The sequence below is a fragment of the Patella vulgata genome, chromosome 1 (genome assembly GCF_932274485.2).
Source record: "Patella vulgata chromosome 1, xgPatVulg1.2, whole genome shotgun sequence".
Taxonomy (NCBI): Eukaryota; Metazoa; Mollusca; class Gastropoda; family Patellidae; genus Patella; species Patella vulgata.
Window position 1 is genome coordinate 9,400,705 of NC_065879.2, and position 18,370 is coordinate 9,419,074.

Here is an 18,370-nt window from a genome sequence, read left to right on the forward strand (position 1 = left end):
CAGAGAGAGAGAGATATGGGGTTTAACATCCACTCAACACAAACTAGGTCATTTCGGGAATCACATGTGGTTCAATTTTATTCCAATAATTCGTTCGCCTTATTAGCAGTGGGAGGAAACCGGAGGATCCGGAAAAACCCACAAGGTAGGACAGATGACTCTACTCTACAACTGGGGAATCGAAACCCCTGAATTTGGACTGATCTATTTTTTAATAAAAATGAAATGAAATGAAATGGGGTTTAACGTCCTACTGTTCTGCTCCGACTGGGTTAACGAGGGAAATTTTGCCCGGGCATTGGCACTATGGCCTACTCTTAAATCGAATTCCAACTGCCAAGGGATCTATTACGTGCACCCAATGAATACACAGGACCTTGTTTTGTTTTTTTGTCCCATCCGAACGACCCAGATACAATGAACAATATCGAATCTTACATCTTTCTGTGCTGGATAAGGTGTCACACATATACTAGGTGGTTCATTAGCATGTCTCCTTGGTAACCGCTGAAATAATTCCTCTGTAACAAAAGGCATCATGGGATGTAACAAACGAAGTCCAACATCGAGACATGTATAAAGCACATTACGACATATTGTTTTCGCTTCTTCATCTTTACCGTATATAATAGGTTTCATATATTCCTGAAAAATATATTATAAGTTTCATATATTCCTAAAATATATATAATAGGTTTCATATATTCCTGAAAAATATATTATAATAAGTTTCATATATTCGAAACCATGTCAATTGATTCAATGACAGACCTTATGATACAATGCACATGCGCTAACCAGAGCCTCATTTTTTTTACTATATCAACTTTTGTTGATATTTTTTTGATATCAAAAAAGACTTGTAGAACATTCTCTATTTAACCAAAGTAGTTCAATCATTTGAAACATATTTTGGGAAAATGTGTTAATTTGTTTCAACCAAAATAGTTCATTCACTCAAAATATATTTTGGGAAAATGTGTTAATTTGATTTAACCAAACCAGTGTAACACTTTTTGTAGAATTTTTGCTCTTGAAATTAATGATGGCATTATATTGTATTAATTAATATCTTTGGCAAGTTATTAGATTCACATATATGTAGTATTTGTACTTAAATCAAGTTAGCGAATGAGTGACAGATGGTTAAATAAAAAAAGAGTTATAATTTGGTAAACATTAGCTGGTTCTGTGGGAATAAGAATATCATGTATTACATAGGAAATTCACGATTGCATCATTTGGCTTGTTTAACCAATCTCTATACTTATTTACATCATATTTGACCAATTAGATAATTGAAGGTCCAAAACCCAAAGCTACAAAACTATCATACTTGTGAGAATTCGCTAGACAGCGGCTTGATTCCAGAAGGGAAAAGATGTAGCAATTTCTATCAGCAGACTCGCCCAGCCACTCTGGCTGGATGAGGTTTGAGAGAATGACTTTATTCTATTATGCATTGTACCATATGTAAGCAGCTATGATATATAAAATGTAAAAACGAACTGTTGCATTGTTATTCCTGGTAAGACAAACGTCTTAACTACCTGAGATGGATAGTAAGAAGTAAATACACAACGCGAAGGGGAACAAAGACAGCTAGAGACGAATTCTAGACGATCACAAGGCTACTAAGGTATGTAGTAAGAAAAGATGCATGGGTCATACGGCGGAGGTGGCAACCGGTTTAGGATCACCCGCTCTCCACGTCTGACAGAAAGCCCATGGTGCTGCACCAGTTTCTTCACTTAAAACATATTGTGACCAAATGTGTTAATTTGTTTCAACCAAAATAGTTCAAACAATTGAAACATATTTTGAACAAATGTGTTAATTTGATTTAACCAAAATAGTTCATTCAATTGAAACTTATTTTGGGAAAATGTGTTAATTTGTTTCAACTAAAGTAGTTCATTCACATGGAACATATTTTGGGCAATTCATATGAAACATATTTTGGGCAAGTGTGCTAATTTGATTTAACAAAAGTTTATTCACTTGAAACTTATTTTGGGCAAATGTGTTAATTTGTTTCAGCTAAAGTACTTCATTCACTCGAAACATATTTCTAATTGTTTCATGCTGAGGATTACTTGTAAAATAAAAATAATTAAAATGTTAAGGAGTGAGGCTACCCGAAAAATGTGTTCTTAAATTCTATAGCTATTGAATTGAAAATGGCACAAGTAGTTAGGAAATGTAATAAACAAGGGAAAACTAACATTGTGGGGGAAAAAGTATGAAAAACATTGGTACACCACATCTCTGGCACTAATAAAGATAAATGTCTCATTCTCGGACTGCTTATTCTTTAATGATAACCCTAAAATTAGACAGAGAGTTTTTCTCTATAATTTTCATAGTTTCTTGGAAAATGGTGTTTAAAACAATATTTTGTCTTTTGAGAAATATTTTGATAACTTTTGAAATATTAATGATAATTCAAATCGCGTTCTGTCTGATATGGGGGTAGATATTTGTTTATATATCCTGCAAATTTGGTGAAGATATCTTAATAAGTTACAAAGATATAGTGTACCTACACTTTTCATACCCCCCCCCCCCCAAATGGGTTACCCTGGCAACAACATTTTTTAAAAGTTAGTTTTCCCTTCTTTATTACATTTCCTAACTACTTGTATCATTTTCAATTCAATAGCTTTAAAATTTCAGAATAAAAATTTTCGGGTAGCCTCCTCCCCCCTTTAAGATGTACTCACCAAGTACCAATCACAGAGTTCATATAACCAGAAGTTATAGCAGCCAGTTGTTACAGCGGGGAAATCATAACTAGCAAAACCATTTGTACATAATTCTACAGCTAATGATAATCGACTTAATATCCATTTATCCATTTCACCTTCTTTACCATTTAACTATCAGATAAAAAAAAATATATAATTGTCAAATAAAATGGTTTAAGTGTGATTAAATCATCATTTGCAGTACCATCTTTATGATTAACCCGTTAAGTGCGTAGGTCGTTATATAACGTCCTGGACAACTGCCACTTACTGTGTGTAGGGCATAATATAACGCCTTGGAGGTATATTCCCCAGAACATTCTATTCTTAGAACATAGTACATAGTTCTTCGTCACTTCGTCAAATGAATTACACAATAGGGGGTAGTTAACGTTTTAAAAAAGTTACGCTTAACGGGTTAAACAAAGTATAATGTTTAAGGGGGGTTGGATCATAAGGTCTGTCATTGAGTCAACTGACATGGTTTCGATTCCCCGGTTATACGTGACAAGGGGTAGGGTCGTCTGTCGAACCTTGTGGGTTTTCTCTGGGTCTTCCGGTTACCTCTCACTGTTAAAGACCCCCTAAGCGCAAGCGAATTATTGAAATAAAATTGAACCATATATTAGTCCACTTGACACAAACAAGTTCATTTCGGGACTAACATATTTAATTTTATTTCAATAATTTGCTTGCGCGTAGGGTTCTTTAGCAGTGGGAGAAAACCGGAGGACCCGGAGAAAACCCACAAGGTTGGACAGGCGACGACTCAATGAAAGGCCTTACAATCAAACACGCACGTGTTAACCATTCAGCCTCCCGACTCCCCCCTATATCTTGTAATGGTATGTTTTAGATTATTTAGTCACCAACCTAGGACATTTCGATAGTAAAATAGTATTTTTTACATGTACCTAGAATATATCAATACATAGAACATACAAACCTTAAAACATTCTGTTGGTTTAAAATCTTCTCCCAGACTGAGTAAAGCAAATTTGGTCGCATTCCATAATTTATTGCAGAAGAACCGATAACCTTGAACTCTAAGAACATCCAGGTTAATATCACGACCTTGTGACGTATAAGCTACTAGAGCAAATCTTAATGCATCCGTTCCACATTCTGGTATACCACTAGGATAGTCTTTCTTCTGTCCTAGTTTCGCTTTCTCCATTTCTTTCTGATCTAAATTACCATCTTCTAACCTCTGTTGTAATTCCTGTAAAGTAAAATCCAGATACATATATTTCACAGTTTTCTTAGATCCTTTTATGAGAATAACATACAATTATCCTAATTTATTACGGTTATGGAATTTAGCTTGGGCGACCTTGTTTCCTCATACTTTTCTTCCAACTGCCCGTCTTCATTAACCCAGTACGAGTAGAACAGTAGAACGTTAAACCACATTTCATTATATTTCATTTCTTCCAATTCAATCACATTCCTCTGTTTTTGTGCCTCAAACTAAGAAAACTTCCCACAATCTTTATATCAGCTGAGTGAAAACCAAGCTTGAAAAATTTCAAAGATTCTTCATGACCTATACTGTGGATGGACAAAAACTGCTTCGGTATCGTATATTAGTAACAAACAACATGTTCCACTGTATACTGCTTTTTAGGAATTAGGTGTAAAAATATTAATGACTAAAACCATTACTCAATATCAAAGTCATGTACAAGAGACAAAAACTATTTGATATAACCACATGTACTTACAGGTAATGTTATTCCTTGTATCACATCTAATGGATCAATTACATTTCCTAGAGATTTACTCATCTTTCTTCCATGTGCATCTCGGACCATAGCATGTAAATATACCTAAAAATAAAAACAAACAAAATTCTAATTAATGTTCAGACCCAAACACCTGACTCCCAACAATTTCCTTTTCAGCCAGTTCATGTACTCTTAATAAACAGTAAATAAGGGCTGAGGCAATGACACTTACGGCTGTTGGAAATATCAAAACTTTGACAAGCATACCATTACCAAAATTTTCTAACAAACAACTGATCACATATGGGATATATAAAACTACATATTTGTGAATTAAATTTTTAGAAAATAAATTAACGGAGTAGTGAATAAAACTGGTCAGATCTGCATCAAATATTGAAAGTCTTATATTTATTCTCGATGAATGTTACATCATAAGGTCTGTTATTAAGTCAATTGGTGTGGTTTCAATTCCCTGGTTGTACGTGACAAGGATTAGGATCGCCTGTCCAAGCACGTGGGTTTTCTCTGGGTCCACCAGTTTCCTCCCACTGCTAAACCCCTAAGCGCAAGCGAATTTTTGAACTGAAATAAAATCATGTGTTAGTCTCGAAATGACCTAGTTCATATCGAGTGACGTTAAAACCTATTTCTCTCTCTCTCTCTGTCATTGAGTAAAGTGACATGATTATGATTTTCCGCTTGTATGTGACAAGGAATAGGGTCGTGTGGGTTTTCTTCTGGTCCTCCGGTTTCATTCCATTGCTAAAGACACCTACGCGCCAGTGATTTATTGAAATAAAATCAAACAATGTTATTCCCAAAATGACCTAATTTATGTTGAGTGGAGGTTACACCCCATTCCTCCATTTCTCTCACTCTCCTTTATCTTCACCCTGTACAACTATGTGAAGCCCCATTATGACTTTTAATCTTACCTCTTTAAATGGAAGTTTACCCATGAGTTTCTGACCACAGATAACCATTCTAGCTACCCAGAAGAATAGAATATCATGACCAGTTTCTAACAAAGCTCCAGGATAAAATGCTTCTAGATCTGGTGTCTGAAATTAATGATATATTGTTAACTAAGTTAGCTGACCCCTACATGCCACTTCCTCAATTTGTTTAATCTTAACCAAATTATATTTTGTTCTAATATTGTGATTAAGAAGGACTTCACTTGATATACAGAAATTTTACATAAAAATAAACAGTTTTATAAATTGTCAATCCCAGAAAACTTTACTTACCTGGTCTGGCCAACCAAATATAGAAAAGGGAAATAACCCTGAAGAGAACCACGTATCTAATACATCCTCATCTATTAATAAATACAACAATAAAACATTTTATAGGTACATGTCATTTTCTAAGTATATTCTTGTCATTTTCTTCATTATTATATCTGAATTTGTAGAGAGTGTAATTTTTTAGTTGATTTCAAATCTAGAGTGTAATTTTTAGCTATGTTCAAATCTAGAGTGTAATTTTTAGCTATGTTCAAATCTAGAGAGTGTAATTTTTAGTTATGTTCAATCTAGAGAGTGTAATTTTTAGCTATATTCAAATCTAGAGAGTGTAATTTTTAGCTATATTCAAATCTAGAGAGTGTAATTTTTAGTTATGTTCAATCTAGAGAGTGTAATTTTTAGCTATATTCAAATCTAGAGAGTGAAACATTTAGTTATCTTCAAATCTAGAGAGTGTGATTTTTAGTCGATTTCAAATCTAGAGAGCATAATATTTAGTTATGTTCAAATCTAGAGAGTATAATATGTAGTTATATTCAAATCTAGAGAGTAGAATATGTAGTTATTTTCAAATCTAGAGTAATTTTTAGTTCAGGTATTTAATATATACATAAACATGTATTTACCTTGAGAGAGTTTTATCTTATCTTTCGAAACTTTGAATTTGTCAGCAGCTTTTTGTAAAGCCTCTTCTTTAGATCTGGCACTCACCCAATAACTACCATCAGAATCCTACAATACGCAAATAATACAAAGAAATGAAATGAGTTTAAACGTAATACTGTTCTGCTTATACTGGGCTAATCAAGACAGGTATACGCCATACAGTGTGCTATGAGGGAAATTTTACACATACACCAATTGAATTCTAATTGTCAAGCGTTCTTTTACAATAGTAAGAGCAGGAGGCCCACAACACAACACATACACAAGACAAACCCATGGACATAACACACAATAAACTTATGTTATATACAATGTACTTACAGTTCCTTTAGGAATGTTAGGATCATCTATATTTATAAAATAAGCTGGAACACGATGTCCCCACCATAGTTGACGTGATATACACCAATCTCTACAAATATATACAGTTAAATATCAACTGAAAACATTCTTGTTTTAAAACCCTGATCCGTAAATAATCAGTGAATATAACAACCAACACAGCATTAGAAACTGTTCTTTAGTATTAATGCGCTGTAAAAATAATGATATTTGTTTCTATTTTATCTTTTTATTATTTTTCATATTTAAAGGACCTAAGTCTCTAACTCAATATTTTCCATAATATTAAAAACACGAATTAGAATTCAATATTGATCAATTTCAATCGGGCTATACTATATACCGGAAAACAACCGGAAAACACCATGTTATACTGAATACCAGAAAACACCGGAAAAACACTAAATACCGGAAAACACACTAAATACCGGAAACCACCCTAAATAGGTAACCCGGAGAAGGGCTATACTATAAACTGGAAACTAACCTCCGGGTTACCTATTTAGGGTATTTTCCTGTATTTAGTGTTTTACGGTATTTAGTGTTTTTCCGGTATCCCGGTATTCAGTATAAAATGGTGTTTTCCGGTATATAGTATTGCCGATTTCAATCAATATTAGTGTTGTTATCTTGCCGTGAAACAGGATCCTAACATCCAATATTTAAAGGAGCTAAATCACTAACATTTGGGACCTAGAAATTGACAAAAGTAGGTCACAACACATATAATACTGTAGTATGAATGTATATAAACTGATTTACATTCAATGGTTTCCATTTTTACTCCAATTTCGAATCAGTTATGTTCGACGAAATAAGCCAGCAGTCTCAAGCGAGTGCAAATTTCTAGCGTCTGGTTAATCCAGTCTACATACGCCGTTTGATTTGGTGCAATGTGTCTAGCCTCGTCCCTCGAGTCTCTTGATACAACTGGGGCTGAAGCGCATTATGGTACACGATTCGTGTACCAATGGTAAAATGTTTATTTTGTCTTAAATATTGGATATCAAAAGCCCATCTTTTTCCGGTAAGATCACAGCATCAATGTTGTTTTAAATTGACAAATAAATCGTGTTTTAAATGTTGAAGATTTTGGATGATATTGAGTTAGAGACTTAGCTACTTTAAGACACAATTAACATTTTATAATCAAAATTATTCCCAAATAATACAGAAGTATTGAAATTACCTGGAATTTTCTAACCAACTGTACCATGTTTTATTGTGCATTTCTGGAATCAATTTGAGATCACCATTTTTAACAGCCTATAATAGACATATTTATTAAATACCACTGATAAAGACAAATGTATTTCGAATTATTATTTAATTATGTTGACTACCAGTTCATCAATAGTCAGGTAGGGGTTGAATTCAGATATAAGTTAAACAATAGTATGTCAATTGATTAATCAAGTTTGTTCGTTCGTGGAGTTTTACGCCCACTTCCACCAAGAGTGATATCATAGACAAGTGTTTCCTAACAACTTTGCTAGAGGAAGCCACAAAAATAGGCTTGGTCCAACTTTTTGGGGGCTAAGACACGATGTCTTTGCAGGGAAGCACCCAAGGTGAAATTCATCCAAAGGAGAAGCTCTGGGTGGATTAATCAAGGGCTCTTATAAATAGTGATGGTGGTGGTGTGGTGGTCAGTTATCTATGCAATTGTTGTGGGTTTGATCCCACGCTTGTATGTTGCCTGTAAGAATAGTCAAATATATAAAACAATACTTACATCAACAGCATCTTTAGACATATCTTTCATATCTACATACCATTGAGGTTTTAATAATGGTTCTATAACATCTTTAGATCGACTGTAATAATTCAAACAAACAAGTCAACTTAATAATAACATTTCAATAATTTGTCACCTACGATTTAGAGTGATAACAAAATAAATGTCACTATGAGCATGATTCATTATTGTAAAGTAATGTAAAATTGAGCATGATCTGTTATTGTAAAGTAACATCAAATTGAGCATGATTCATTATTGTAAAGTAACGTAAAATTGAGCATGATCTATTATTGTAAAGTAATGTAAAATTGAGCATGATCTATTATTGTAAAGTAATGTAAAATTTCGTGTGCAGTATAACTTTCTGATATTTGAGAAGTGTTACAAACAAACAAATGATTCTTAAAAATACATTCAAATCAATTTCTAGCCCGAGTAATTCCAAATTTACAATGGTTAACAAACTAGCAGAAATACATAAATTACATATATTACCCACCTACATATAGGTACAACCATAGGATTATCTTTAATCTCTATAAACAGACCCTTATCTTTTAATGCTTGTAATACAGCTTTCCTCGCATCAAATCTTTTCATACCCTGTAAATATATAAACCTGGAGATACTTCTTTGTGTGGATTCAAGACAACAAAATAATTAATGTTCATTTGTAACACACTAGAATACACAAAGTGTGCCCAAAGAACCTGATGATGATGATAATAATTATCATATTATTGCGGTGGAATTCCAAACAAGAAGCTACTCAAGCAATAACAAGTCAACAGTGACGCTGATGTCCCTCGCCAAAATCACGAAATGCTCATCTTCGAACTTCGTCAAGGCATCGACCTACTAAACACCTACACCAAGTTTGAACATTCTAGCCCAATTAGGCTGAGAGTTATTGTGTCCCAAAAAGTGTAACAGACAGACAGACGAATGAACCCATTTTAATAGTCCCCTGCTTTCTTCTAAAGGCGGGGGACAATAAAGTCTGTGTAAAAGTCAGTATATTTTCACTGTTATTAACACTTCATGGTAGATAGTTGCAAATGGTGGAAACAGTCAAGTACTATGCACGCTCACCACACATTGAGGTAGGTTGTCAAAGATATCATAAGTAAACTCTTACCAGATGATCTTAACTGGTGGAAAGGAAAGTAATGAGAATTTGAGGATCAGAATGAGAATAAAATATGAATTAAGAACAGTTTGTATTTTTGAGCACAAATCGAATTGCAAGTCGTTAATCTTAAATAAACTTACAGCAAATTGGCCACAATCTTCAGTTATATTTCCTTTCTCATCAATAATAGTAAGGAAAGGTAGCTTAAGTCTCATTCCTACATCGTAATCATTCTGATCATGAGCTGGAGTTATCTTCACAGCACCTGTAGATATAAATATACTGTCTTATTGTGGTATATTCTGTATCATTGTGGTCTGAACCTTATATTTAAGTCGACACAAGTTGTCTGCCTTTTTCAGTAATAAAGGTAAGAGATTTGGAATTCTAACTTGGAGAATGGGTTTTCCTTTTCACCCACATGTAATATGTAACACGCCAGGATCCGAAATATAACAATACATGCTTATATAACAACTTTAAACACGTTTCAAATGTTCTGCACTGACTGGGCCAATGAAGACGAACATACACCATACAGTCTGCTATAAGGGGAATTTTGCAGGGACAGTGGCACTATGACTACACTTACATCGAATCGCAACTGTCAAGGGTTCTTTCACGTGCACGTCAATGTGTACATGGGACCTTGTTTATTCATACAGATCTATATTTCGCTTTGTTTTTTTTTTTATACTTTCGATGGCCTACACTACATGAAGATCTGACAGGTTGTACTGGAAGGTCGCGCCAGGGGTCGTACAAGCGGCTTTTGACCCTATGACATCAGACATTGATTAATCAATCACCAGTGACATTTCTAGTGGTTTATCCACAGTTCTGTGCATCGCATGCCATGAACTCGCCGTAACAGATCGTTTCTCTGGCTTATCCCTCACATCATCCCGAACACCGGTAATATAACAACTCTTCAAGATCCTAGTGTAGTAATGACAAGTAAATCAAAATTTTGAACTATAAAAAACAAAACGAAATAGGATCTGTGTTTTAATCAGATTGGCATTTTCTTCTCTTAAAAAATCTTACCTGTTCCGAAACTCATATCTACGAAATCATCACAAACAATGGGCATCTTTCTATCAAAGAACGGATGTTGAACAGATTTGCCATGAAGATGTTTATAACGCTCATCATTTGGATGAACAGCTACAGCTGTATCACCTAACATAGTCTCAATACGCGTTGTAGCTACGATAATACGGTCCTCTGAAATAAACAATCAGTATAAACTGTTCAACATAATAAAACACTCCAGGAGAAAATAATAAATCGAAAAGAGAGAGAGAAAAAGAGAGAGAGAGAGAGAGAGAGGGTTTAAAATCAAGTCTGTAAAAAAATGGTAATCAATGAAACAATTAATTTTATTTTACCTGAATTTTCTACAGGATAAGCGAATGATACCAGAACACCAAATTCTACTTTATCTTTATAACCAGGTACAGGTAAAAATGTTCTTCCTTCTAATTCCTTTTTATCTACCTAAAATAGTATATGAATAATAAAAACTCTCAAGTCTTCAAAACCAATCCTAATATTATTCATATTCTCAAAATTTATACAAATTCTATTAAAAATTTCCATATATAATGAAGAATTAACATTATGTAAGATTTAGATAAAGAGCTAGCCATTCTTGCTATAATAGTTTGAAAATAGATAATGTAAAATGAATAATTTAAAAATTTCATTCAAATTACTCTATTGCGAGCGAAGATAATAACCTTTGAAGGTTTGACAAGACGCATGCAATAATTTCAACCACCGTACTGGTTGTTCGAAGCTAAGTCTTGTTTCTCCATTTTTAGCTTAAATCAAAATATGGCTGAACTGTTCTAATCTATTTAATATTGGAGAAATCCAATGCCATTAAGAGTTGATTATGGGCTGGATAAGTTAATTAATAATTTAGAAAACATTTCAGGCCTAAAGAAAGAGCTGCAATAGGCAGATTTAGCTCTTGCATAATGAATGCATGCTTAAAGGAGCTAAATCGCTAATATTTGGGACCTAGAAATTAACACAACTGGGTCGCAACGCATATAATATGAATGTATATAAACTGATTTACATTCAATCGTTTCCATTTTTACTCTAATTTCAAATCAGTTATGTTCAGCGAAATAAGCCAAAAGTCTTAATCGAATGGCAATCTGTAGTGTCTAGTTATTCCAGTCTACATCAATAGTATTTATTGTGCCTGCTCTCCAGATAAGAATATGGTGTCACTGTTTGACATGGCTTGTGGAATAGGTCTAGCCTCGTTCTTCGAGTCCCTTGTTACAGATGGCGATAAAACGCATTATGGTACACGATTCCTGTACCCACGGTAAAATGTTTATTTTATCTTAGATAATGGAAATCAGAAGATCATCTTTTCCCAGTAAGATCACAACATGAATGTTGATTTAAATTGACAAATAATTTGTGTTTTCAATGTCAAAGACTTTGGATGATACTGAGTTAAGAGACTAAGCTACTTTAAAACCATCCAAAATCTTTAAATGGAGCAAAATTTTAGCAACTATTTAAAGGGTTAATCTATATTATTTGGGGTTTAACATCCACAAAACAAACTAGGTCATTTCAGGACGAACATATGGTTGAACTTTATTTCAATAATTCGCTTGCGCGTAGGGGTATTTTGCAGTAGGAGGAAACCAGAGGACCCGGAGAAAACCCACGTACAACCGGGGAATCGCAAACCATGCCACTTGACTAAATGACAGAACTTATGATGCAGCGCCAACGCGTTAACCATTCAGCCATCCCCCCTCCCCCTTCATGTAGTGTCTTGAAGACCTCGTTATCCCGAGGGTCCATGACTAGTTTCGGTCATATTGAACTCTTGACTCTCATATAAATAAACTATTTGATACTAATTCGTACCTATATATATCAAACCTCTCGGGCGCCATGTTGAATTACACAACATTTAACGTTTAAAACCCTGACTACTTTATGGAATCAACGACAAATCTAACTTTGGCATTTTTATAGAAAATTTATAGTAAACTTACTTCAATATCTGAAATAGCTGAATTCAAGGCACAGGACCAATTGACCAATCGTACACTTCGATATATTAGACCCATATCATGTAATCTGACAAACGCTTCTGTTACAGCTTTACATAATTTCTTAAAAAAAAAAAAAAAAAAGGATTAAAAACTAAAACGATCAATGTTACCACAATGTCAGGAAATGATCTTATATGGACCAATGTGGTTAAAACATTAGCTGTAATACAGTGAATATACTCACAGGATCCATGGTAAAACAGGCTCTATCCCAATCAAACGATCCTCCTAATCTCCTTAATTGATGATAAATACGATCACCTTTCCTACAAAACATAATAATTATATATAATTATAAATAATATGAATTAACGTCCTACTGTTCTGCACCAACTGGGTTAATGAAGACGGCCATACGCCATACAGTGTGCTATGAGGGAAATCTTGCCCGGACAGCAACACTCCGGTCTACTCTTATATCGAATTCCAACTGTCCAGGGGACTTTTACGCGCATGCCAATGTGTAAAAGGGGACCTCGGTTTTTCGTCTCATCCGAATGACTAGACAGTTGTCCTTGTCAGGCCCTTCGTCCTGTATCACTAACAAGGGAGTGGTATTCAGGGAATTTTGCCTGGACAGCCTTGTTTCCACTTGTAAGTGGTGCAGGACAGAGGACCTGGCAATTAAAGATACATTATGTAAGATTTAGATAAATAGCTAGTCATTCTTGCTATAATAGTTCGAAAGTAGATAATATAAAATGAATAATTTGAAAATTTCATTCTAATTACTCTATTGCGAGATATATTATTGATATTAACTATATAAAATAAAGAACTACACAATGAATATCATATTGAATGTTGGTGATACTGCGGTCAACAATCGGCCAACCTAATATAATCATATTGATTTTGGTGACACAGCGGGTTAGCGATCGGACAAGTATTGTTTAACTTGAACTCCCTCACTCTGTTACATATTAGCCTTTGAAGGTTTGACAAGACGTGTGCAATAATTTCAAACACTGTACTGGTTGTTCAAAGCTAAGTCTCGCTCCTCCATTTTTGAATTAACTCAAAATATGGCTGAACTGTTCTAATCTATTTAATATCAGAGAAATCTGATGCCATCGAGAGTTGATTATGGCCTAGATCAGTTAATTTATGTCTAATCAATAATTTAGATAACATTTCAGGTCTAAAGAAAGACCTGCAAGATGCAGATTTAGCTCTTGCATAATGTATGTTTAAGAGAAAAGTGTCTAATCGTTCAGACAGTATGACAAACCGAGCGATTCCGTGTAGACATTGACATGCATTTAAATCTGATGAGATTAACAACTGATGATATTACCTGGATACATATTTGACTATAGGTTGCCAATCACATGAACAAAGCCAATGGCCCTGCTTCATTTGTCAATACCGGCGCATACCGGCTGACCACAGTTCAACAGTTTTTGCGAGAGGTCACTTGATTTCACCGAAAGTCGACAAAAGTTCGGCTGCGGCGAACACCGGCGCAAGATGGTGAAGATGTTATTTAGGAATGCCATAAAACACTAATTTTAAAGCATTAAAATTAAACCAAATGTTTTGAAGTTGAATTTGAGCTTCGTAAAACCAGAAGTTCATATGTCATTTATTTTTTCTCAGTAATATTACTAATAACAATCTTCTGCTTATTTTGTGGGCACTTTCAAGTCATACTTTCAAGAATACTGTTTTTGATTAAAACATGTCATGTAACCGGTTTAATATTATAACATTATCCGATGCCATATTGTTTATCAGCCGGGTCACTTGATTTGCTTCGATACGGTAACCTGACCGGCTTAAGCCGTAGTAGAAACCGGCTCACCTATCGGCGGACAAATCAAGCAGGCCCAATGAATTACCTGTACATATACAGTTTACATATCAGAACCCAGTACTTACTCATTCTTCCATTTCCAAATTTCATCCACAAATTTTTCTCTACCCAGATCATGTCGCGTTAACTTTTGTTCTCTCATCAGTTTTTTCTCTACGACAACCTGTGTAGCAATACCAGCATGATCACAACCTGGATTCCATAATACCATCTTACCATTCATACGATGCCTAAAAATATACAACCATACACAATATGTTCTATTCCTGATTACCTGTCTCAGAGAAAGAGAGAGAAAGTTTAAGGTCCACTCGACACAAACTAGGTCATTTCGACACAAACTAGGTCATTTCGAGACTAACATTCTGTTTAATTTTATTTCAATAATTCGCTTGCACATATGGGACTTTAGCAATTGGAGGAAACCGAAGAAATCGGAGGAAACTCTACTCTTTGCCACGTACAACCAGAGAATCCACACCAGATGACTCAATGACAGACCTAATGATACAACAGGCACACGCTAACCCTTCAGCCATCCACCCCCACTCCCCCTTCTCTTTTGGGAAACAAATCTATTGCATATATCGCTTTTTGTTGTGTGCAAAGGTGGGAGAATTAGCTTACATTTTTTGACATCAGAATTAAAATAACCACCTATTTATTGGTATTCAGGTGCCATTAAAGGAACTAAAGTTCTAAAAATTAAACAGTTCTAAAAAAAACCAGTTTTTTTTTAAACAATATTTTATTTAAAAATTGAAAGGGATTGAGGAATAGAATAGAGATTTAGCTCCTTTAACTTATACTATCTTGTTTGATTAACTGACCCACATTTATTAAGCCGTCATTTAGATGGACTAACGTAGACTATGGTCTGACCATTCACTGCCCCCTACTAGAAAGACTTATTCATTATAGATCACTGCATTGGCCAAAAGTTCATCCAGATTTTCCGGCGTGGTTCCCTCTTGTCATTGATGCACGATGGAGGGCCTGACAAGGACAGCTGTCTAGTGGTTCGGCTTGCACATAAAAGATCCCTTGACAGTTGGAATTCGATATAAGAGTTGGCCGTAGTGCATATGTTCGTTTTCATTAGCCCAGTTCGGAGCAGAACAGTAGGACGTTAAACCCCCCATTTCATTTCATTTAATCATTATAACTGTATTATCAATACATGAGCTTACCATCTGGCTAGTGTATCTTCTACAGCATTAGTTAAAGCATGACCAAGATGTAATGAACCTGTAATATTAGGTGGTGGTATAACCATCACAAATTTATCTTCAGGTTTAGTTTTACTTGGATCACGACCCTGTAAAAATAATCATACAATTGAAGGCAGAAGAACTATGACATAAGGGAGACAACTTGTGTCTACTTAAACATAAGGTTTCAGACCACAATGATCTACACTATTCCACAATATGACAATAATCATACAACTAATAGAAATGTAGCATTTTTTCTAAAACCCAGCTGGAAATTATCCAAATATTAAAATCATTTTACATACAAAACACTCAATGCTTATGTGAATAAAATCAATATTAAATTATGTCACCTGTGAGATTGTCAAAAAAAAAAATAAAATCTTACGCCATATTCTGCTTTAAAGAATCCCTCTTTCACCCACCAATCATACCAAGCAGCTTCTACATAAGCTGGACTGTAGGAATTAGGCATTGCACAATTAGTATCTGTAACAAAACAACAACAAAATATAAATCATTAGAGTATTACATGTATCTCTAACCTTTTGAAACACAAGTTAAAAAAAAAAAAGCTTTCAACATTTTGTAAAAGCAAATTTGTATCTCATATGACCATTTAATCATCTATCACAGAAACTCATTCTTATCCATATACTTTTTAATGAAATGGGGTTAAACATCCTCCTGTTTTGCACCAATAGGACTATTGAAGACGGGCATCCCCATACAGTGAGCTATGAGGGAAGTTTTGCCCAGACAGCGGTGCTACGGCCTACTTTTATATCGAATTCCAACTATCAAGGGTTCTTTTACGTTCACGCCAATGTGTATACAGGACCTCGTTTTTTCGTCTCAACTGAATGACTACACATCGTTCCTTGCGAGGCCCTTCGTCCTGCACCACTGACAAGGGGGAACCATTTACGAGAAAATCCTTATGAAGTTTCTACGCCAACACCAGGATCTTCAGATTAGCGAGTCACCGTCTTACTCATCAAGTCACCTCAGCTTCCATACACTTTTATTTTACTGTTAACATACTAAAGTTTTTGTGAACTTTACCTTTCTTTCCTCCTTTCTCTGTTTTAATATCATACGTTATAACCTCTTTCTCTTTTTCCTTCTTTTTCTCTTTCTTTGACTGTAAAGGCAAAAATAATTCAATAAATTTTTTTTTAAAAGTTGACTGTTTTATTTTATAATTCATTTTAGTAAAGTCTTATACGCTAAATTTTCTATCTAGTTCGAATATGTCATTATCTCAAATATGAGGAATGACAAAATTATAAACATCATGAGCACCATTTTTCTTTTAAAAATGTCAATCTAAGATTTTACCGATTGAATTTTCGGCCTAGTCTCGATCATCATTACTAAAGTCGGTACGATAAAAAAACATAGTCTCGATTATCCATTTCATGATTGAATTATGAATGGAAGTAGAACAGCAAATCGGAACCTAATCTAATAAACATCGCAGGCTAGCCATGACATCCAGAGTTGATTATGGTCTGCATAAGTTAATTAATGTCTAATTAATAATGTAGATAACATTTCAGAAATAAAGAAAGATCTGAAATAGACAGATTTAGCTCTTGCATAATGTATGTTTAATAGTAGTCAAATACAATAACAATGAAATAATTCATCAAAATCTTTTAACAGCATATTGCCCTTCCTCAGGAGAAATTTTTCATGATGGAAAGACGGAAAGTGGTACCATGTGTTCTAGAAAGTTTACATACACAGATGTTCTATAAACTTATAGGGAACCATGGTGGCTCAGTGAGTAAGACACTGTTTAACTAGCCTGACGGTCTCAGGTTCATTGCCTGTGTTGGCCAAGAAAGTTACCGGTACTCAGGATTTTCCACTGTGGTTTCTCCTTGTCAGTTGTTCAGGACAGATGGCCTGACATGGGCAGCTGTCTAGTTGCTTGAATGGGATAAAAAATCGAGGTTCCATGTACACCCTTGACAGTTGAAATTCAATATAAGAGTAGGCCATTATGCCGCTGTCTGGGCAAAATTTCCCTCATAACATACTGCATGTTAAAATTAAACCCATTTCATTTTTGTAAACTTATACCTCATTAGATGAATTTTCTTTAGAAGACTGCTGAGCCTGTTTTTTCTCTAAAAATTTCTTCATTTTTTCTTCTTTCTCTCTTTGCTTTTCTTTCTGTTTGGCCAACTTCTTCAATTCTTTTTCGCTCAGCTGAGATTCGTCAACAGCCGGTATATCGCCACTGCCCTTAGCAGCGGCACCATTGTTTGGGTCAGTACCAGACATGTTAGTTTTTAACTTTTCACTTGTCTGCTGTGATCGTAAACTAACAAAGCGTTCTGACTATAAAGTTTATTTATATTAAAAAATAGAACAGATAACAAACAAATTTAATTCAAGTTACAGCTTTTCAGAAATTTCTTACTCATGACAACTCAGCCACACATGCAATTTCCGGTCAATACTTACGTGATGTAACACATTTGATACATTTACAAATAAATAGTAACTGATTTTCTTATTTGAAGAAATTACTTTAAAATCTTATTTGATCTTAACAAATATAATTAGCAATCGAATAATTCGAATTAACTGTTTATTCCATAAAACTCAGGAAATCAAAAT

At 34.5% G+C, this 18,370-nt stretch overlaps 1 protein-coding gene across 1 annotated transcript; it reads right to left on the reverse strand.

The window, feature by feature from the left end:
• Window positions 1-686: 686 nt before the first annotated feature.
• Window positions 687-18,194, reverse strand: LOC126812382 (valine--tRNA ligase; the record flags this gene model as incomplete). The annotated part of the gene is made up of 21 exons (XM_050538762.2): window positions 17,828-18,194; window positions 16,802-16,880; window positions 16,125-16,225; window positions 15,713-15,840; window positions 14,588-14,752; window positions 12,891-12,972; window positions 12,647-12,766; window positions 11,000-11,108; window positions 10,656-10,835; window positions 9,749-9,873; window positions 8,976-9,079; window positions 8,471-8,552; window positions 7,925-8,001; window positions 6,715-6,805; window positions 6,354-6,459; window positions 5,728-5,798; window positions 5,413-5,538; window positions 4,472-4,576; window positions 3,694-3,969; window positions 2,724-2,879; window positions 687-707 (listed from the first exon to the last, which is right to left on the reverse strand). Coding segments are annotated over exons 1-21 (2,508 nt in total), but the record flags the coding sequence as incomplete, so codon positions are not given.
• Between the last annotated feature and the right edge of the window lie 176 nt (window positions 18,195-18,370).